General features: G+C 41.4%; 1 protein-coding gene across 14 annotated transcripts in view; it reads right to left on the bottom strand.

Annotated features, from left to right (window-relative positions):
• LOC143270188 (putative Polycomb group protein ASXL2) overlaps window positions 1-21,194 on the bottom strand; it is a 287,604-nt gene that overhangs the window by 249,015 nt on the left and 17,395 nt on the right. For all 14 annotated transcript variants that reach the window (XR_013047178.1, XM_076559149.1, XM_076559143.1 and 11 more), the window contains exons 2-3: window positions 17,540-17,622; window positions 1,855-1,963 (exon numbers count right to left, since the gene is read on the bottom strand). Coding sequence is in view for 13 of the 14 variants with exons in the window: in XM_076559149.1 (XP_076415264.1) it covers window positions 1,855-1,963; window positions 17,540-17,622 (192 nt within the window). In the remaining variant the exon portion in view is untranslated. The remainder of the gene's footprint in view (window positions 1-1,854; window positions 1,964-17,539; window positions 17,623-21,194) is intronic.

Genomic DNA, 21,194 nt, shown 5'->3' on the forward strand with positions numbered 1-21,194 from the left:
TAGGACAACTTGTAGGAGTTGGTTCTGTCCTTCATTTATATGTGCCCAGGGAACCAAAAACAGGCTGTCAGTGCCTTCACATGCTGAACCATCTCAGCACCTCAGGTCAGAGTTCTTAATGTCAGTGGACGCAATACTGCCACTGAACACCGTGATAAGCTCAGAGACAGGAGGCAGTGGGACAGACAGCGGTCTCTACGGACGTGTCACTTGGGGTACAACAGTCTGTCAAATAGTCTGCCATTCTGGTTTGCTGATAAACTTCCTTTGAGAAACAAGCCCTCTCCTAATTATCAGGCTGTCACAAGCTCAACTACAACCCCACATCAAGGATGACAACGATTCGACATTTGTCAACAGCCATAACTCATGAACGGTGGGTGTCACACGGGTCAGTCAGTCTGAGTGAGGTGGAGCCCTGCTTCAGTCTTGGACTCTTGTCTCTAGACTCTCAGTCTGTAGAACGGAGACTCGGACTGAATCCGTGGACGAGGAGGAGAAGCTGACTGAGAACAAAGTAAAAGAAAGAACAGACCAAGACCAGATGACACCTTTTGATCATCTGGACCCAGCCTGGATTTCCCATGAATGTTTAGTTTAGCTGTATGAGTTCACACATTTTCCAGCCTATTTACTAAGCTCATTTACATTGGTTTTCCTACTCATAAGTGAAAGGATATTGATGAGAAAAGGTCACCATTTCAGTGTACAAATGAGGTATTAGCCAGCTTGTTATGGAAGAAGAAATGTGGGTGTGGAATCGGATCAAAGTTCCTATTCTTCTTCTGATACAATACAGCCAACACTGGTCAGGAATTACATCTTTCAAACTTTACTTTTTCCCATTATTAAAAAACGAATAAGGGGTTGGGGGTTTAGCTCACTGGCAGAGCGCTTGCCTAGCAAGTGCAAGGCCCTGGGTTCGGTCCTCAGCTCTGAAAGAAAAAAAAGGAATAATAACCATAACTAAGTTTTAGTGGGGAAATTTATGAATAAAGAAAAGAATCTGGGCTAGAGAGATGGCTCAGTGATTAAGAGTACAATACCCAGCAACCACATGGTGGCTCACAACCATCTGTAATGAGACCTGGTGCCCTCTTCTGGCGGGCAGGGGTACATGCAGGCAGAACACTGTATACATAATAAATAAATCTTTAAAAAAAAAAGAAAGAAAGAAAAAGAAAAGAATCTATGGCTCTACGCAGTATGTTTCAAAAAAAGAATCCTCAATTTGTAATTGAAATATTTTGAAGTTCTGTAAAATAAGAAACGGGCTAGAGAAAGGGCTCAGCAGTTAACACTGACAGCTGCTCTTCCTTCCAGAGGACCTCAGGTTCAATCCTCAGTACCCACAGAGTCACTAGCAACCATCTGAAACTCTAGTTCCAGGGAATGAAACACCCCCTTCTGGCATCCATGAGTACTGCATGTATGTGGTACACGGATACACATAAAATAAATCTAAAAAAAAAAAACCATGTTAAATAAGAATATATACAAAGGGTGCCTTCTTAGTATTCATGAGGCCCTGCCTTCAATTCCCAGAACATCTCCTCCCTCTCCCAAATTTATTTACTTACTTATTTTAGGGTTGAAATATTGAATTCTGTCTCTGTGACTCAATTATTTTTTTTTTTTTTTTTTTTTTTGGTTTTTCAAGACAGGGTTTCTCTGTGTAGCTTTGCGCCTCTCCTGGGACTCACTTGGTAGTCCAGGCTGGCCTCGAACTCACAGAGATCCGCCTGGCTCTGCCTCCCGAGTGCTGGGATTAAAGGCGTGCGCCACCACGGCCCGGCATGTGACTCAATTATTATACATTGTCGCTTACTCTTTCTTGGCTCCCAAGCAACTTACCTTCAAAGTATATACTCCCATTCTACCTGGGACTTTATAGAAGATGCCCTCTTCACCTCGGGAGTTTGTGTGGAGCATTGCATTTAAGCATGCAAGAGGGGAAGTCCCACTACAAAGCAAAGCAGGTGAAGAGCATAGTGATTAGTTTATCTCTGAATATTCTTTGTAATGCTGACTTAATTTCTTTAATTGATCAATATTCCTGTTTTACTAACTGTAAAAAATATTAATACAGAAAGATATTGCCATGAAAAAAAATGAATGGAAAATTCATTTTTGAGTATCTAAAGGGGAAAAAAATCCGTAATCTAACATTTAAGTAAAAGAAAAACAAAAAAATCAACATAGAACAATATCAAATTTATTTTGCAAACCTACTTTATTTACACACAAAACTTTGTAAGTATAATTAAAGTGGAAAGCATGTACACGCACGCGCGCGCGCGCGCGCACACACACACACACACACACAGATTCAAATAAATCTCCAGCTTCTTGTGTGCTGCTGCACTAAACTAAATCTGATTTGTAAACAAAACTGCCGTGGTTTCTTGTACTTAAGCTTCACAGGAGATCACTTTAAAGACAATTTACAGACTTATTTTGCATGGATTAGCTTTCTTTCTCATTTTCTAAAATTTTATGTGCATAATAATTTATTATTATGATGAAAAAAGTTTTTTGAGTGGGGCATGATGGCACACAACTATAACCCCAGAATTTAGGAGACTGAGGCAAAAGAATCCCAAGTTCAATGCCATTCTCTACTATAAAGCAAGCTCCTAAGGGAAAAAATTCATTTTGAAGTGTCATCAGACTTTACTGTGCTCTCAAAAAAGGGCAATAAAATTCACTAACAGGCATCCTTATCTTGGTCTGTCACTACATTAAGGAAATGGAACTGGGATTGTAGAGATAAGACCACTGGCTGCTCTTCCAGGACCAGGGTTCAATTCCCAACACCCACATGGCCACTAACAACTTTTTGTAATTCCAGTTCCAGGGAAATCCAACATGCTCACACAGACACACATGCATGTAAAACACCAATGCACATAAAGTAAAAAGTAAATAATTTTAAAAAAGAAAAGAAAATGGGTCTAATGTTCTACCATAAGTCTAATGTTAAGCACTTCTGCATTAAGAAACAGGAAGGTATAGTTAACTGCATGCGTTTAATCCCAGAACTTGGGAGACAGAGGCAGAGGTCAAGGCCAGCCTGCTCTACAATCAGTACTACACAGAGAAACCCTGTCTCAAGAAACCAAAAACTAAAAAATGAAAAGAAAGAAAAGAAACAGAAAAGAGAAGTATAAGCAATGCATTTTTAAGCATAAAACCACATCGTGGTGATATTTTATCTGTGTCCCCCAGTAAAATAAAGCTTGCCTGGAGATCAGAGGAAGGCCAGCCACTATAGTAAACACAAAAGTCATGCAATGTTAGCACACATTAATCTGTCTGGATCTCTGTGAGTTCAAGGTCACACTAGAGAACAGAGCCAAGTGTAGTTACACACGCCTTTAATCCCAGCACCAACCATAGGAGGTCTGTACAGATAGACAGGAAGTGACAGAGCTGGGCAGGCAGAGGAAGTGATGTAGCTGGGCTGAGAGAGCCAATTAGAAAACAGAACGGAAAAGGCATATAAGTCTGCTTAGAAAGGAAGTCGCTCTCTTTGGAGCCTGGCAGCTGTTCCTACCCCTCTGATCTCGGTCAGATTTTCACCCCTATTTCTGGTTCTGTGTTTTTATTTAATAAGACCGTTTAGAAACTCATTTACACCACATGCTTTAAAAAGTATACCTGAGCATGGTGATCCACACATATAATCAAGCCTCTAGAGCAGTGGTTCTCAACCTTCCTAATGCTGCAACCCTTTAATACAGTTCCTCATGTGGTGACCCCCAACCATGAAATTATTTTCACTGCTCCTTCCTGTCATTTTACTACTGTTATGAATTGCAGTGTAAACATCTGTGTTTTCTAATGATCTTAGGTGACTCATAAGAAAGGGTCATTCAAATCCTCACATTGAGAACTGCTGCTCTCAAAACTGAGGCAGGATGAAAACAAGTTCTATGTTAGCCTGAACTACAGAGTAAAGACCTGGAAAACAAAAACAACAAAAAGGGGGTATGTTATAAAATATCGAATTATAGAGGCTAGAAAGCTGGCTCAGTAGTTTAGAACATTTGTTGCTCCTGCAGTGTACCCAAGTTCAATTCCCAGCACCCATTTAGAGGCTCACAACGATCTATAACTCAAGTTTAAGAAGATCCAATGTCCCCTTCTACACTCTGCAAACACCAAGCATGCATGTGGTGCAAATACACACACACAAGCCAAATATTGATACACGCTAGGCATGGCAGCACACACCTTTAATCCCAGCACTCGGGAGGCAGAGGTAGGCAGATTGTGAATTCGAGGTCAGCCCGGGCTACAAAGTGAGTTCCAAGACAGCCAGGTCTACACAGAGAAACCCTGTCTCAAAAACAAAAACAAACAAACAAAAAGAGGCAAACCTGCTCTGCATAATGATTATCAGGCCAACCAGAGATACATTGTGAAATTCTGCCTCAAAAACAAACAAATTCATACACATTAATTTTTTTAAGTCTTTTAAAAATCAAATTATAGACTGACTACCAAAAAGGAATAAAATTGTATGTTCTCAGATGATTAAGCCTGTGGATTTTATTCAACAGAAAAAAGCTAAGAAATAGCTATTAAAATAAAAGCTTCAAGCTGGATGGTGAACACGCCTTTAACCCTAGCCCTCAGGAGGTAGAGGCAGATTCTCTGAGTTCGAGGCCAGCCTGGTCTACAGGGGGAGTTCCAGGACAGCCAGGGCTACAAAGAAAAACTGTTTTGAAAAACAAAACAAAACAAACAAACAAAAGCTTGAAATTAAGAACAATATTAAAATGTAGGATATAAAATGATAGAAAATATTACTAAAAACCAAGTGTTAGTCTAAGGTCAAGGGCTATAGTGTTAAAGAAAGCACACTAATCCTTTTGTGTATGATTGGTAGGTGTTTCTGGTTTGTTTGTTTGTTTGTTTGTTTGTTTGTTTGTTTGTTTTAGGACAGAATCCTCATTCTGTAGCACAGGTCTGAAGTGGTGTGGAACTCTAGATGTAGCTTCTGGCATCAAACTCAAGGCAATCTTCCTAGTTCAATCTCTCAAGCATTAGAATTACAGGTATAGGATCTATGCCTAACATTGGGCGCTGCAACTCTTAAAGCAACACGTTCCTGTATCTAGGAAAACAGAAGTAATAAGAAAGCACGTTGAAAGTTCATATGGAAAGAAGTCAGGGAATGGTCTGGAGTCTGACTACAACTCCCTTACGTAGTTTTTGTTTTTCACAATTATTAAGGGGCAAAACAACTTAACAGGACATTCTCAACTCATCTTCCTCTCAGCTCCCTGCTGGTGATACTCAAAACCCTAAAACCAAATCTACTACAGAGACCACAAGCAACATGGACAGAAGTGGAGGACTGACATTAAGAAAGGCAGAGGCAGGTGGACCTCTGTGAGTTCAAGGCCAGCCTGGTCTACAGAGTGAGTTCCAGGGCAGCCAGAGCTACACAGAGAAACTGTCTCGAAAAACCAAAATATAGAAAGAAGAAAAGAAGAAAGGCAGATCTCGGGCTGGAGAGATGGCTCAGCAATTAAGAGCACTGGCTGTTCTTCCAGAGCACTTGGGTTCAATTCCCAGCACCCACATGGCATCTCACAATTGCCTGTAACTCCACCTCCAGGGGATCCAACACTCTCACACAAACATATATACAGGCAATGCACATAAAAATAAAAATAAATAAATCATTAAAATAAAAAAAGGCAGATCACTGGAGATCACTGGCCAGCCAGTCTAGCCAAACAGAAGAGTTAATGACTCTTCTGGGGAAAAGTAGGTGGTGGAAAAGGGAGCAGAATATACTTGATGTCCACTTCCGACCACCACAACACACTAATAGATACCAATAAAAATAAATAAATCACCAAGTATCCTGTATGTCTCTAATGGGCATGTGTTCATTCTTTTTTTGAACTGTGATAGGTGGCATATCAAAATGCAGAGAGAAAGCCACAACACAAAGGGTGCTAGGATTAAAGGCATGTGCCACAAAGCCCAGCTGAAACTGACTCTCACTCCCTCTCTCTCTCTCTCTCTCTCTCTCTCTCTCTCACACACACACACACACACACACACACACACACACACCCCTCCTTGTTCAAAGGCTGACAGAGTACTTGACTATCATGCCTTGTGAGACCCTTGGGTTCAATCCCTATTACCAAGGAGGCAAAGTAAGCTCCTTGCCCAATCACCTACCGTTCACACAAAAGTGAGGCAAAAAACAAGAGTTTACCTTCTATCATGACTAGCTCTGCAAGTCTTTCCTGTTCCACTGTCGATGAGATGTCTTTGTCTCATCGACACATACGAAATATCTAACTCCCATCTTAGCCAAGGTCATTTCAAATACTAGCTCATTATACCATCTAACTTTTAAATATTGTGATAAACAGGCCATAAAAATAAAAATTAGCTTTGAGAGAAACAGAATGCTTCTTCGTTTCTGTAATAAAGGTACTAACTACCTATCTATTTACTATCTTATTATAGATGATTAGGACGCCTAAAGTTTTTTTTTTTTTTTTTTTCCTGGAGACAGGGTTTCTCTGTGTAGCCCTGGCTGTCCTAGATCTCACAGACCCACATGCCTCTGCCTTCCAAGTTCTGGGACCAAAAAGGCGTGAGCCACCACTGCTCAGCTGGGATGCTTAAAGTTCTTAACAGCTGGACCAAATCCCAAACAGTGTTTGTATCCAAACTAAGTACAAAAGGTTACACAAGATCTTATGATTCCAGGTAAAAGGAATGCCAACATGAACACAGAAATTGAAGCTCAGAATCTCTGTGAAGAAAATAAACTATGGGTATAATTATACAAGAACTGAACTGGAGACAATAAAAACACAGAAATCAGATAAAATTTTACATCACTGTCCTTATTGGGTAATTATTGCTCATTTAGCAATGCAATTTTGTATCTTAATAGCTAGTGCTGTTATAATTGCTTTAGGCTTTTTTATAAAAACTACTTTTTAGAAACTGAACTGGGTCCTCTGCAAGAGTAGCAAGTGCTCTTGCTGCTGAACTGTTTCTACACAGGCTTTGCTTCCTGCTTTTGTGAGAACTAGAATGCCACATGTGGATGTGGATATCAAAATTCTGAGTTTTTAAGTAGTAGTCTGACCTAATTATTTAACCAATTCATGATATTTTCTATCAGAAATTCTTTCTCAGAGAAGTAACTTAGATATGGTAAACCTTAGATTATATCAAATGGCTTTCACGTCAAGTCTCAAAAACAAATACTAAAATAGGAATGAGTTCTTAGGTGGTATTATGCATGTGGGGTAAGATCACAGAAAGTTGGGCATGGTGGCACACATCTCTAAGCCCAGCATTTCAGAGACAGATCTTAGTAAGATCCTGCTCAAAACAAAACAATTAAAAAAAAAAAAAAAAAAAAAAGACCAGAAGACAAGAAACAGCTCAGTCTGCCACTCTGTCCTCAAAGATGAGACCACCACTACTACCTGCAAGTGTCCAACAGACCAAAATCAAAGATCTTGCCACAAGAGCGCCACGATACACATGTAACTGCATTCACACATCATACACACAAATAACTTAAAAGGTTAAATCTTAATTAAGCTTCATTCATAACCCATTACTTAAAAAATAAATTATAAATGAAATGAACAGATTAACTGAAGTTGAGAGATTAATCTGAAGCTGTAAGCAAACATGGCATTCTATGACATGAAAATACAGATAGAGTTCCCTGTCCTCAAGCCTCACATCAAAGTCATAGAACTGAAATTTTAAAACAAAACAAAAAAACCCCACTATACTATAAACGGGAATTGCTACAACCAACAGCTATCTAAAGAGACCAGCAAACATCGACAAAAAGCCAATTCAGTAAAGGATTCAGACTATGAATTTTCATCTGTTCTGCCTGGTTTAAAGTAAGTATCCTTTGGGTAAACAATTTACCAATTATTTTCTCTGTATCAGTCAAGTAAATAAATATATTTTCAATCTCACAAGCAACAGGCAACACACATTGCTCTATCTTCTAAGCATTTTCATTAATGCTGAGTGGTACTTCAGTGCTCTAAGACAAATGACAATTTTGATAGGCCTTAATGTCAACAATTTCTAAAATTATGGCCATGTAATGGTTACAAATTACAAAAATTAACAAACCAAAACAAAAAAGCTCATTTAGTAACTAACATTTATATAATATCACTATTACTTTATTTCTAGGGCAAATCATTTTATAAAGTAAAAACCATGCATACATTGGCACATTCAGTAAAACTTGTAAAAGACTACATTATAATTGCTTAATACTCCTTTAGAATAAAGTAATACTTCTTACCTTCTGGAGTTGGAATGCACCCCAAGAAAACAAGAGGAGGGAAAAAAAAAGTTTTTAATTTTCTTTACAAGTAACAATAAGCTCCCCCAATTAAGTTATACCTTGATCTCCCAGCACTATTAACAACTCTCAAATTAGTAACAATCCCCATTTTGCTACATAAAATATTAATTTTTTAAAAATGCAAATTAGTCCAAAATATCACTGTCTAAAATTGCACACTTAAATTCAGCCACATAGTCTAATTACTTTAGAAAAACAAGTGAAATACTTGAATTCTATGAAAAAGTGTAATTAGAGTTAAGTGTGAATTTTTCATAGTGTTCCCCCCCCCCTGCATCTGATTGCCAAGAGTCATCGTAAAGCCATCAACTAAGGCCCTTGAGCATTATTTTCTTCTCTTTGATCTATAACAGAATTTGATGCGAATTTAAACAACAGACAAGAATATATTGCTGCTGCTGCTGCTGCTGCTGCTGGGTCTAGAGGCACATGCTTGTACTCTTAGGAGAGCTATGGGTTCTAGGCTAGCATAGGCTCCTTAGTAAATCCAGCCTCATTAAAAAAACAACACAACAGAAAGCTGGGAAGCTGGTAGACACCGTGATCTCACCACTTACAAGGTTCAAGAGTTCTAGGACAGCCTGGGTATTGTGAGAGCCTACCTTCCTTCCACTAATCCCAGAACTTAGGGATCTTTATGAGTTCGAGGCCAGCCTGGACTACAGAGTAAGTTTCAGGACAGCCAGGGTTACACAGAGAAACCCTGTCGCAAAAAAAAAAAAAACAAAAACCTACCAATATCGAATGGTTTTGTTTCTGTTTCTTAGAAAAATGTTAGTAACTTAATAAAAAATGTGCATATACACTTTTGGGAGTTGGCTTTCCCCTTCCACTCCTACCATGGGATGGATCCAGATTGGATCCATACACCAAATGCTTTTACCTCTGGTCATCTTACAGGCAAAAAAATGTTCTTCATTCTTTAGTTTGTTTTTATTTTATTTTTTTTTATGTGCACTGGTGTTTTTCCATGGGTGTCTGGTCCCGTGGAACTAGTTACAGACAGTTGTGAGCTACCATGTGGGTGCTGAGAATTGAACTTAGGTCCTATGGAAGAGCAGTCCGTGTTCTTAATCAGTGAGCCATCTCTCCAGCCCATGTTCTTCATTCTTTTTTTTGTTTTGTTTTGTTTTTCAAGACAGGGTTTCTCTGTGTAGCTTTGCACCTTTCCTGGATCTCGCTCTGTAGACCAGGCTGGCCTTGAACTCATAAAGATCCTCCTGGCTCTGCCTCCCAAGTGCTGGGATTAAAGGCGTGCACCACCACCGCCCGGCATGTTCTTCATTCTTAAACTAGGGTCTTTCTAATGAAATCACTTTGGGGCAACTTAGCTTGGTAAGTAGTCAAAAAAGATCTCCTCTGCTGAGATAATGATTTCTGCCATAAAGTAATAACTATGAATTCTTTATTACCTCTGTTATGTATTTTTTTGTTTATAAGAGGTGGAGGATAGATAGTTTTGAGATTTTTATGATATCAACCCTAAAAGTGCCTATGACTTTGGTATAAAGTAAAAAATAAACTTTGAGACCACTATAAAAAAAAACAGAAAGCAAAGGGTAATAATCAACAACCACAAATCTAATGCTATTATATGTAGCATACAGTGTAAGTTTAATATAAATGATAGAATATATTAATCAGAAAGAAAAATAAAGACAGTATGATAGACTAAAAACCCCAGAGCTAGTTGTGTGACTCTTGTCAACTCTCAAGATCTCTATGAGCCTTCATTCATTTGTAAAAAATGAGACATAAAACACATTATCCTTTCCAACTGTCTTTTGTGGCAGTTCTGTAACTGTGTGTCTATTCTGTAACTAAAATAATGTGACAGGGAAAGGTTATAGGAGAGAATGCAACCGATGACCTCTAATTGTACAGCTCATCAGAGACATCACTGTATTATAACTATTAGATAAGTTTCTGTGGGAAGGAATACACATCCAAGCCATCTGCTTATCCTCACAATTGCCAATTACTATGTATATAGTACTGTACCTCTTTCAGGTTACTTTCCATGAAAAGCCAATGATTTTTAAATACTCCTACTAAACTTCTTCCAAAGGTGAAAAAGGAAGAAAAAAAAAAAAACTAATCTAGAAACTAGGAAGTTGACCACAACCATTCATTAGCCTCACAATCTATCATATTGACCTATAAATATAAGATTCAAATTGATGCCACATCCAAACTACCTACTATATGGACTCTAATGAATGGTCTAGGTCAGAAAACAGCAAATTTCGACATCACACGGTTTGCAGGCAAATGGATGGATCTAGAAAAAATCATCCTGAGTGAGGTAACCCAGACTCAGAAAGACAAATATGGTATGTACTCACTCATAGGAAGATGCTAGATGTGGAACAAGGATGACTAGACTGCTACTCACATCACCAGTGAGGCTACCTGGAAAACGGGACCCCAAAAAAAGACACGGAGAAATGGACGAGATCTACATGAATAGCCTGGTCATGAGTGGGAACAATGAAGGGCGACAGTCGAGGGAAAGAGTGGGAGATCCTAGCTGGATCAAGAAAAGAGAGGGAGAACAAGGAATAGGAGACCATGGTAAATGAAGACCACATGAGAAGGTGAGAAGGGGAGGAAGCAGAGAGCTAGGGAGGCCCACGGAGATCCACAAAGATACCCCCTCAAAAGACTGCTGGCAATGGTCGCGAGACGGCAGGAACTGACCTACTCTGGTGATGGGATGGCCAGACACCCAGATAGTGGTGCCATAAACCCCTCCAAGGACTGAGGAATCTGAAGGCAGACATCCACGGCTGGGCCCCTGGTGGAGCACTGGGAGTCTAATTAGTGAGTAAGAAGAGGGTTTATATGAGCGAGAATTGTTGAAGCCAAGGTTGGATAAAGCACCGGGACAAATAACCAAATGAATGGAAGCACAGGATCTATGAACCAAAGGCTGAGGGGCCCCCAACTGGATCAGGCCACCTGAACAGGTGAGACAGTCATTTGGCTTGATCTGTTTGGGAGGCAGCTGTGCATTGGTGCCAGGTCCTGGGCTCGTTGCATGAGTTGGCTGTTTGAATCCTGGGACTTATGCAGGGACACTTGGCTCGGTCTGGGAGGGGGGAATGGACCTGCCTGGACTGAGTCTACCAGGTCAACCCCGGTCCTCGGGGGAGACCTTGATCTGGAGGAGGTGGGAATGGGGGGTGGGCTGGGGGGAGGGGTGGGCAAGAGGGGGAGAACAGGGGATTCTGTGGCTATTATGTTGAACTGAATGGTGTTGTAAAATAATAATAATAATAATAATAATAATAATAATAATAATAATAATAAAGAAAACAGCAAATTCATGGGTAAGATAAATTCAGGAAGAATCTGCTCAAGTCCAAGTATTTTTCCACTCTAGGAGGACGCTAGCATATGAGGGCTGCTGGACTGACTTGCCAGCACCGCTTTAACAGATAAGACAGACAAACTGTGACTCTAGAAGCAATGCACACTAATGTATACTCAGAATTCAAATAGAACACAACCAACAGTCACAGATTATTACAAGGAAACTAAGGCGGGTTCTGTCTCCCCTGTACTTTAAATACTGTGCTTTACACTTCTAAACAGGCATTGAAAGGTCTCGAAGTGCTTTAAAAAAATAAAAATAAACAGCTTTTGTTTTTGTTTTTGATTTTGAGACAGGGTTCCTTTGTATAGCCTTGGCTGTCCTGAAACTCGCTTTGTAGACCAGGCTGGCCTCAAACTCACAGAGATCTGCCTGCCTCTGCCTTAAGTGCTGGAATTAAAGGCTTGAGTCACCACTGTCCGGCATAAATGGCCTTTTAGTGTGTTAATTTATAAATGTTTACACACAAATTTTTCAGAAAGATAATACATCAAAATGAGGTATGCTCATTTATAACTTTTCATATCAATGAAATAAACTAATTTTCAACCTACTGATATGTGACCACAATCAAAGCTTCTTTTTCTGCTGCTGTTTGTTTTTCAAGTTTGTGTGGGTGGGTTTACCTGCACATGATAGGCACACACACAGAGGCCAGGGTACAATGTGCAGGAGGCTGATTCTCTCCTTCCACCATGTGGGTTCCAAGGATCAAACTGGGATGTCAGGCTTGGCAGCAGGCACCTTAACTGCTGAACTATCTCACTGGCCCCATTCTGATTTTTGGTTGTTTCTTTCTGAGATGAGGTCTTACTAGGTTACTCTAGCCAGACTGAAATGTACAATACTCCAGCCTCAACCTCCCAAGAAGCTGGGATACAGACATTCACAACAGCACTAGCTCAAAAGGGAAGGGCAGCTGGGTCTCCAACAGTCCACATGTCCAGAAATGAGCTCAAGCTCGACTACAGAAGAGACACTGATTGCTCTCTACTGACAGACATATATATGCCTGTGGCAGCTATCTACATATGGAAGCCCATGCTGGCCTCCAGGCTTCCTCAGCATCACAAATAGCTGTTACACAATTCAAAGTCCACATTAGCCTCCTGGCCCTCCTCCCTTCCCCCAGCTTCCTGTCCTCCTTACAACAGGCCTGTGTTTCCACTCCATGCTCTCTCACTTCTCCTGAAGACAGCCCTGCCTGTGACCAGTCTACTTCTTTCTCTCACTGCTCTGGACTCCTTCCAGGTGCCTCTGGATAACTTCTCTTATTCACAATAAAAACCTTCTCCCTAATGAAGAAGCCATTTCAGTGGTCTCTTTACCATGCCCCTCACACAGAGGGGATATTCTTGCTCTAGAAAAGAACCAATTGAAAATATCTCAAGGGTTGGGTACATGACTCAGAGGTACATCTCTCACTTACATGGAATCCAATGATGCCTTATATTCAACCCCCAACACCACAAAAATAAGCAAATCTGAAGTATCACATTAAAGAAAATTAAAGTTGAAATCTAAGGAACACTCAAGGCCCTGGCTGGTGGGAAGACATCCACGGCCCCCTTTTGCAGTTCTGCTCAAGTGGGGGTTAGTCAGGTGCCGGGCAGGTGAGTGCCATAATGATGAGCAAATATGTGGTGGAGAAATGGCAGAGAAAGAGAAGCAGAGTGGTCCATGTGCTGTGGAAAGAGGCAGAAAGGAAAAAATGAAGATAGTGAAGAGTAGGCTGATGTTGGAGGCCTGATTGCCACATGGGGCCATGGTGCTGTCTGGGCCAACATTTGTGGCTCCTGTTGCAACCGAAGGCTGTGTGTGTGTGTGTGTGTGTGTGTGTGTGTGTGTGTGTGTGTGTGTGGTTGCCTGAGGCCTTTTCAGTCACCGGAACCATGTTGGTACCCAAAGGCCATGCTGCAGTCGAGCCCACACAGACCTGAGTAGCACATACTATTACCCAGTGCCATGGTAACATCTGGGCCAGGGCTACAGCTGGGAGCCATGTCTGGGTCCCCAGCCCTACTGCAGCCAAGGTCTATGTTGATATTCATACCTCCTGTTGCCATTGAGGACCATACTGATTCCAGTGATCTGGGCTGCCACCCAGGGCCATGCCAATTGGGTTGGCCTATGCAGCTACCAGGGTCCCTGGTGACAATTAGACCCAGAATGCTGCCCAATGACCATGTCTGGGTCTGTGGTCCTACTGCAGCTGAGGTCTGTGTTGAAGTCTGTGGTCCACGTTGCCACCAGAGGTCACATGGAGCCTGGGGTCTGGGCCACAACCTGTGGCCTTGTTGGTGTCTGGGGCCATGATGCTGCCAGAGCCATCCTGATCTGAGTTGCCAGTGCTTCCACCTGGACTCAGGATGTCGACAGACCGAGCTGCAGCCTGAGACAATTTGGGTCCCTGGTGGAGCTGTAGCTGGGGTCTGTGTTGAAGTCTATGACCAAGAATGCCGCTAGGGCCTATACAGAGGCCTGGGATCTCAACCACAGCCGATGGACTTGTTGGAGTCTGGGGGCATACAGATCTAGGTGGCCTGTGCTGCTACTTGGGGCCATGGTGTCATCCAGGCCCAGGCTACTCCCAAGGGCCAAGTCTGAGTCTGTGGCCCTAGAGCGGCCGGGGTCTGGATTGACATATGTGGCCTGTTGTCACTGAGGGCCATGAGGATGCCCAGGGTCAGATATCCATCTGAGCCCAGGTCGGTGTCCTAGGGCCATGCAGATCTGAGCAGCCTGCACTGCTGGCCAATGCCATGGTGATGTCTGGGCCAGAGTTACAGCTGAGGGCCATGTCTGAGTCTGTGCCCCTACTGCAGCCAGGGTCTGTGTTGATTTCAAAGGCTCCTGTTACCATAGAAGGCCGTGCAGACACTCGAGGGCGAAGGTCATGTTGGTGTCCGAGGGCCACACTAAACCACTGGGGCTCGGGCCAATTTGAGTGGCCTGCACTGCTACCTGGGGAAATTGTGACATCTAGACCCAGCTGCTGCCAAGGACCATGTCTGGGTCTGTGGTCAAGCTGCAGCTGGGGTCTGTGTTGATGTCTGTGACCCACATCACCTCAGGGGTCCAAAGTAACCCTGCAAGATGAAATCAGAGGGCCATGCTGAGCCAGCTCCACCCTTTGCTAGCTCAGAGAAAGCTGGCCTTGCCTCTCGATGGACATTGCAGCAAGAAAGCTGGCCTCAACCCTCATGGGAGAGATGGCCCCACCGCTCACCACAAGTGAGAGTGAAACAACCCTGAGGGCATGGGCGTAGGGGAGCTGATTCCACCCTCTCACCTGAGGTGGATGGCCCCAATGGCCTGGACTGACTAGCTCAGTTACCATCCGCTCACAGCAGGGCCTTGGGTTGGCCCACCCTAACATCTACCCCATCCAGGACCTGCTGGAGCTTGTGAAGGGACTGATCCTGTGGGACAATACCCACAGGGGCTCAATGACTCAGGGCAGCCACTGGATATCCCAGAGGAGTTCTGGTGAGTGATGATGATGTACCAGAAACCAGAGGCCTTGAACCAGACCCCAGATTCACTGCAATCAACATTTGCTAGTAAAGCAGGCAGGACAAAAGGGTGTACTGTATAACACAGAGGCCCTCGATGCCACCCAGATGAATGAAGAGGTGCTGAAGAGGTGGGAAAGAAAGAGAAGTGAAGAGGTTTTTGTTTGTCTTGTTCTTGTTTGCTCGCTTGCTTTGTTTTGATTTTTAAAATTTTCTTGGGTGGGGGAGAACACTGCAGAGCTGAGGGGAGGATTTGGGAGGGTGGGAGGTAAGTGGAACTGGGGTGCATGATGTGAAACTCCAAAAGAATCAAATTTTCAAAAAAAAAAATAGATCATACAATAGCTACTTATAAAAAGAAATTGCAGTCTATTTTTAAATTTTTTAGCACAATTCAGTGTTTCTCAAAGACGCATCACTGGCAACTCTTCAATGTGAGGAACTGTCCATGTAAGGTATGTGGTGTTCCTATTACCTGCCTATTAAATGATACAGTGTGTTCCTCTTCTCATCCAGTATTATCTTCAAAAATAGCTCCTCGCACACCAGAGTGATCCCCTGCCCACAATTAAGAACCACCATTAGCCAGGCCATGGTGGCACAGACCTTTAATCCCAGTACTCTCAGGAGGCAGAGGCAGAGGCAGATGGATCTCTGCTTTCAAGGCAAGCCTGGTCTACAGAGTGAGATCTAGGACAGCCAGGAAAGACTACATAAAGAAACCCTGTCTCAAAAAACAAAACAAAACAAAACAAACAAACAAACAAACAAACAAAAAAAGCACAAACTTTGTATCCTTATTTTGGTTTAATGTTGTGAAACAGGGTGTGGTAGTTTAAAGAAAATGGTCCCCATAGATTCATATATTTAAATGCTTGGTCCCCAACTGTTGGAAGTGTTTTAGGAAGGATTAGGAGGTGTGGCCTTCTTGGAGGAGTATCACTGGGCATGTACTTTGAGGTCTCAAAAACCCATCTAATTCCCAGTCTAGCTCACTCTGTCTCATGCTTGTGAATCCAAGAGGTAAGCTCTCCATTACTGTTCTAGCACCCTCTCTGACTGTAAACCCAACTGAAAGCTTTCTTTTATAAGTTGCCTTGGTCATAATGCTTTATCACAGCAACAAAGTAACTAATACACAGAGTTTGCTGGGTAGCCCTACCATCCTGGTATTCAATAAGTAGCTGAAGCTGGCCTGGCACTTGTCTCTATTTCCTGAAAACTGAGAAATGCGCCCCAGCCTACCTAACATTTTTTTTATTCAAATTTCTTATCTTAATGAAATATCTCCAATGTAGATGGCCAAATTTGTCTCAATATACACAATGAATTTGGCATAATTTTAACATTTCTTAATGACAGTCTTAATTATGCAAATAAGACTATTATAAGCTAACATAACAAGACTCTTAGAAATCGACGATTATCTTTGACCCTATTTACATATCTACTACATTTGAAGATTAAAAATTCATTTTTAAATGTGTGTGTCTGGGTGTGTGTGTGTGTGTGTGTGTGTGTGTGCGTGTGTGTGTGTCTGTGCATGTGTGAAACAGAATGCATGTGGAGACCAAAAGACAACCTCCAGAAATCACCTCCTTTCTTCCACAGTGAGCTCTGGAGACTGAACTCAGGTCACCGAACTGGCAAGAGCTTTACCTCCTTGAGACATTTTGGCAGCCCTATTTGTGTATTTGTTTGTTTATCTATTTATTTGGGGGAGAGGCTCTTGCTATGCTGTCCAAGCTGGTCTAGAACTCATAGGCTCGAGTGATCTTCCAGCCTTAGCTTCTCTCAAGCATCTTGGACTACAGGCATGTGTGATGATGCCCAGCAAAGACTTTCTCTTGACACACAAAGACCTTTTCCATTTCATTCTTTTTAAGAAATCTTATTTCTTCTTACACTGCCTACTTTTGAAGCTGCTGTGTAATAATTTTTGTCCAATTACCAAGCACAAAGTGATAGATGACAGCTTAAAGATGACTCCAGGCCTTCCTAAGAATCAAGGTGCATAGGCTTTGAAAATCAGCTACTTACTTTTTCATGAAGAATTTACTTTACTTACTTTTGATTTTATAAATGCTATGACTTAAAAAAAATCCAAGGACTGAGAGAAAAATGAACTAGAAGTTCATAAAGTACATTATACTAACCAATGAAGGTTTAAGACAAAGAATACCAAAACATACTAAATTTTATTAGATACTCTAAACATAATTATTACTAGTAATACTTTTAATAACTCACCTGATTTCCTTTAGTCCTTCTCTCTGGATAACTTGAAGAATTTCTTTATGACTCATAGGTGTATTGGGGTATTTTTCTAAGACCTGAGAAGCAAGGAATAACAATGAATTCTTATTTTAAGTTCTCATTCTTATAATTGTCTATTATTATTATAACTATGTCAATAATTAGATCTATAACATACATATCTAGAGACTTCACCCAGATATTTTCTGTTAATCACAAACAGTAAGTCAAATTATGAAGCAGAAATGGATCAAAAAGGTTAAAATTAACACTTTAATTAATCCTATTAATGAATATGGAATTGATTACTCTTAGTCTCCATTCCCATACCACATCCCTACCTGTGGTCTACCACTGCACACATCTTTAGATTATCTACTTTAGTAGGGTGTAGTGGCACAGACCTTTAATCCCAGAACTCAGGAGGCAGAGGCAGGTGGATTTCTGCCTCTGCTTTCCAAGAGTGCTGGGATTAAAGGCATACATCACCATGCCCAGCTAAATCCATGCTTCCTTTAAATAAAAATTAAAAAAACAACAACAACAACTATGTTTTGGATACAACACGAACAGTAAGCTTAGTTTGTTCTGTCTTTCCCATTAAATTTAACTAAAAATCGGGACAGAATGAATGGAATCACTATTTGAAGACTCTGAAAATGGGAGCAGATAAAGCTAAACCACAATTAGAAAAAACACAGTATAGTCAGGAGTGAATTTCCTGGTTTTGATTTCTCTACAACCTCCTGTCCTGGACTCAACAGCAACCTGAAACCCAAGAGCACACTGATACAGACAGAAAATGTTCCAAGACAATCTGTCATTTTTGATCTGAAGCAACAGTAAAGGGAGCCCTTCCTAATGTCAGAGGTAGAGAATTCTCCTAATTTGTTTTTAGGCTTTGGGTATGTCATGGTCCTTTCCCTCTCTATACCTGCCCAAGGCAACATGGCAGCAGCTATAAACCAATACCACACTTGGAAACTAACCACTAGCAAACATAAATACAAAATAGATGTGAATAGCTGCCAAAGTTCTAAAAATTATGATGTTTTGAAATTTAATACACAGGAGATTGGTAGAAACTTGGGAGTTAAAGCCAATGTCAGGCATGGTAGGACATTCCTTTAATCCCAGAACTGGAGGTAGTGGTAGGCAGTTCTGTGAGTTCAAAGACAGCCAGGATACAACTTTTTTCTCAAAAACAAACAAAAAAATTTCTGGCCGGGCTGTGGTGGTACACATCTTTAATCCCAGCACTTGGGAGGCAGAGGCAGGTGGATCTCTGATCTGTGTGAGTTCAAGGCCAGCCTGGTCTACAGAGTGAGTTCTAGGATAGCCAGGACTGTTTCGCAGAGAAACCCTGTCTCGAGAACACACACACACACACACACACACACACACACACACACACACACACAGAAAAAAAACATAAAAAAAATTCTCATAGGATTTAAACAAGCATTTGATGTTGTTTTAGTTTGATTTGAGGACAGATTCTCTAGCCCAGGCTGCCCATAACTCCCCACATAGAGCCAAGAATGCTCTTGAACTTCTTTTTGATCCCCCTATCTGCCCTTCCCCATGCTCAGACACTCCACATCCACCTGGTTTTTGCTAGAGATGGACTCCAGGGCCTCTTATATGTTATTCAGCACTGTACCCAATGAGACACATGCCAGCCCCTCAGGGCTGTGGGATCCTAACAGCATCAGAATGTCAGATACATAATCTACAATCACTCAGCAGAACTCACAAAAGACAAACTACACACAACAGACCCCAAATGGCAACTGTTAAGATCAGACACGCACAACGATGCTTCAGGAAACAGTGGTGCAGGCCGTTAGCCCCGGCACTCAGCACGCTGAAGCAGGAGTCACTGCCCTGCTCGTCAATAATCTTTGCCACATCCTATTTCTGATGTTAGCTTTATCAAAAATGTCACCCTCATTACTCAGGTGAAGTAAACAAAAGAGCATGCTTTCCTTGAGCTATTAGCCTTCTGTTTTTTTCTTTAGTTTTCACTATAAATAACTAATGGTATATTAATTTCTACTAATTAAAAAAACAAACAGAAAATAATCATAAATTCCAAAACTCACTCCTCTGTTCAGAAACTGCACTATACTGCAAGAAAAACCAAGAGTAAACTATCATGAGTGAAACACTTGTGTTTACACGCAACAGTCCTTTGGTTAAGCTGGACAGAATGGTATGTGACTCTAATTCCAGTGCTGTCAAGGGAGAGACAGCAGTACCAGTTAGAAGCCAGCCTAGACTACACATGGAGAGGGTGTCTCCCCCTCCAAACGGATCGTGCCTGTAATTACAGCACTTAGGAGAGACAGGAATACTGCAACAAACTGTTGTCAGTCTAGGCTACATAATGAGTTCCACGACAGCTGGGCAACAAAACAAAACAGAAACAGGACCTGGGACGGTGAGATGGATCAGCAAGTGAGAGCATTTACCCTGAGTTCAATCCCCCAGAGCCACATGAGAGAGGAAGAGAAAGAAGTGCCTCTTGCGTTTCAAGTTGCTTTCTGAGCTGTGTGCACATGACCTCACACATAAATACTAATAATAAAAAAGGACAGTTTCTCCTTTCGATAACCATTTTTGTTTATATTTAATTATCTTTTTTTTTTTTTTTTGGAAAGGAAGTTCGAGACAGAATTTCTACATGTAACAGTCCTGGAACTCGCTTTGTAGACCAGACTTGCCTTAAATTCAGCCTTCTGATGCCAGGATTAAAGAAGTGCACCACCACAGCCTGGCTTATATTTAATTATCTGAATCTCCCTAAGAAAATATAAAGAATGAGAAAAATATATACATACACTAGAAAAACCTGAGAATCAAAACACTTCTGAGCAAAAATACAAAACTGTTACAATTTTTTTAAAAGTACAGCAAGTGTAGATTTACTAAGGAAAAGTGAGGAAAACTCTTTAAGGTGGGAAGGATCCAAGGAAGGCATACCATATTATATTCTTTTACCACAAGCTCAAGATGTAGGCTAGCAGTTTTCCAAAACAGCTACCTTATTCTGACCACAGGAGGGCAGTGTCTGTCTCACAAAACAAAAAACAAACAAAAAATTCTACTGGAACTGTTCAAACTACAAAACACAATTTAAACAAACTACTCTTATGACAATATGATCAAACATGAAAAAAAAATTAGAAATCAACAGTATAGGGCTGGAGAGATGGCTCAGTGGTTAAGGGCACTGTCTGCTCTTCCAGAGGTTCTGAGTTCAACTCCCAGCACCCACATGGTGGCTCTCAACCATCTGTATCCGGAGCTGATGCCCTCTTCTGTCTGATGCCCTCTCCATCATGCAAATGGAGCACTCATATACATAAGATACATAAATAAATAAATCTTTAAAAAATTAATAGTATAAAGAACTCAAGGGCACAGTTGGAGAGATGGCTCAGCTGTTAAGAGCACCGACTTACTGCTCTTCCAGAGGACTCGGGATCAATTCCCAGACGCCACACGGCCACAAACAACTGTTTGTATCCTAGTTCCAGAGGACCCAACACCCTCACACAGACATACAAGCAGGCAAAACAACAATGCACATAAAATATAAATAAATAATTTTTTAAAAAAGAGACAAAGAACTCAAGGGCAATGG

This window comes from Peromyscus maniculatus, chromosome 22 (genome assembly GCF_049852395.1).
Source record: "Peromyscus maniculatus bairdii isolate BWxNUB_F1_BW_parent chromosome 22, HU_Pman_BW_mat_3.1, whole genome shotgun sequence".
Lineage (NCBI taxonomy): Eukaryota > Metazoa > Chordata > Mammalia > Rodentia > Cricetidae > Peromyscus > Peromyscus maniculatus.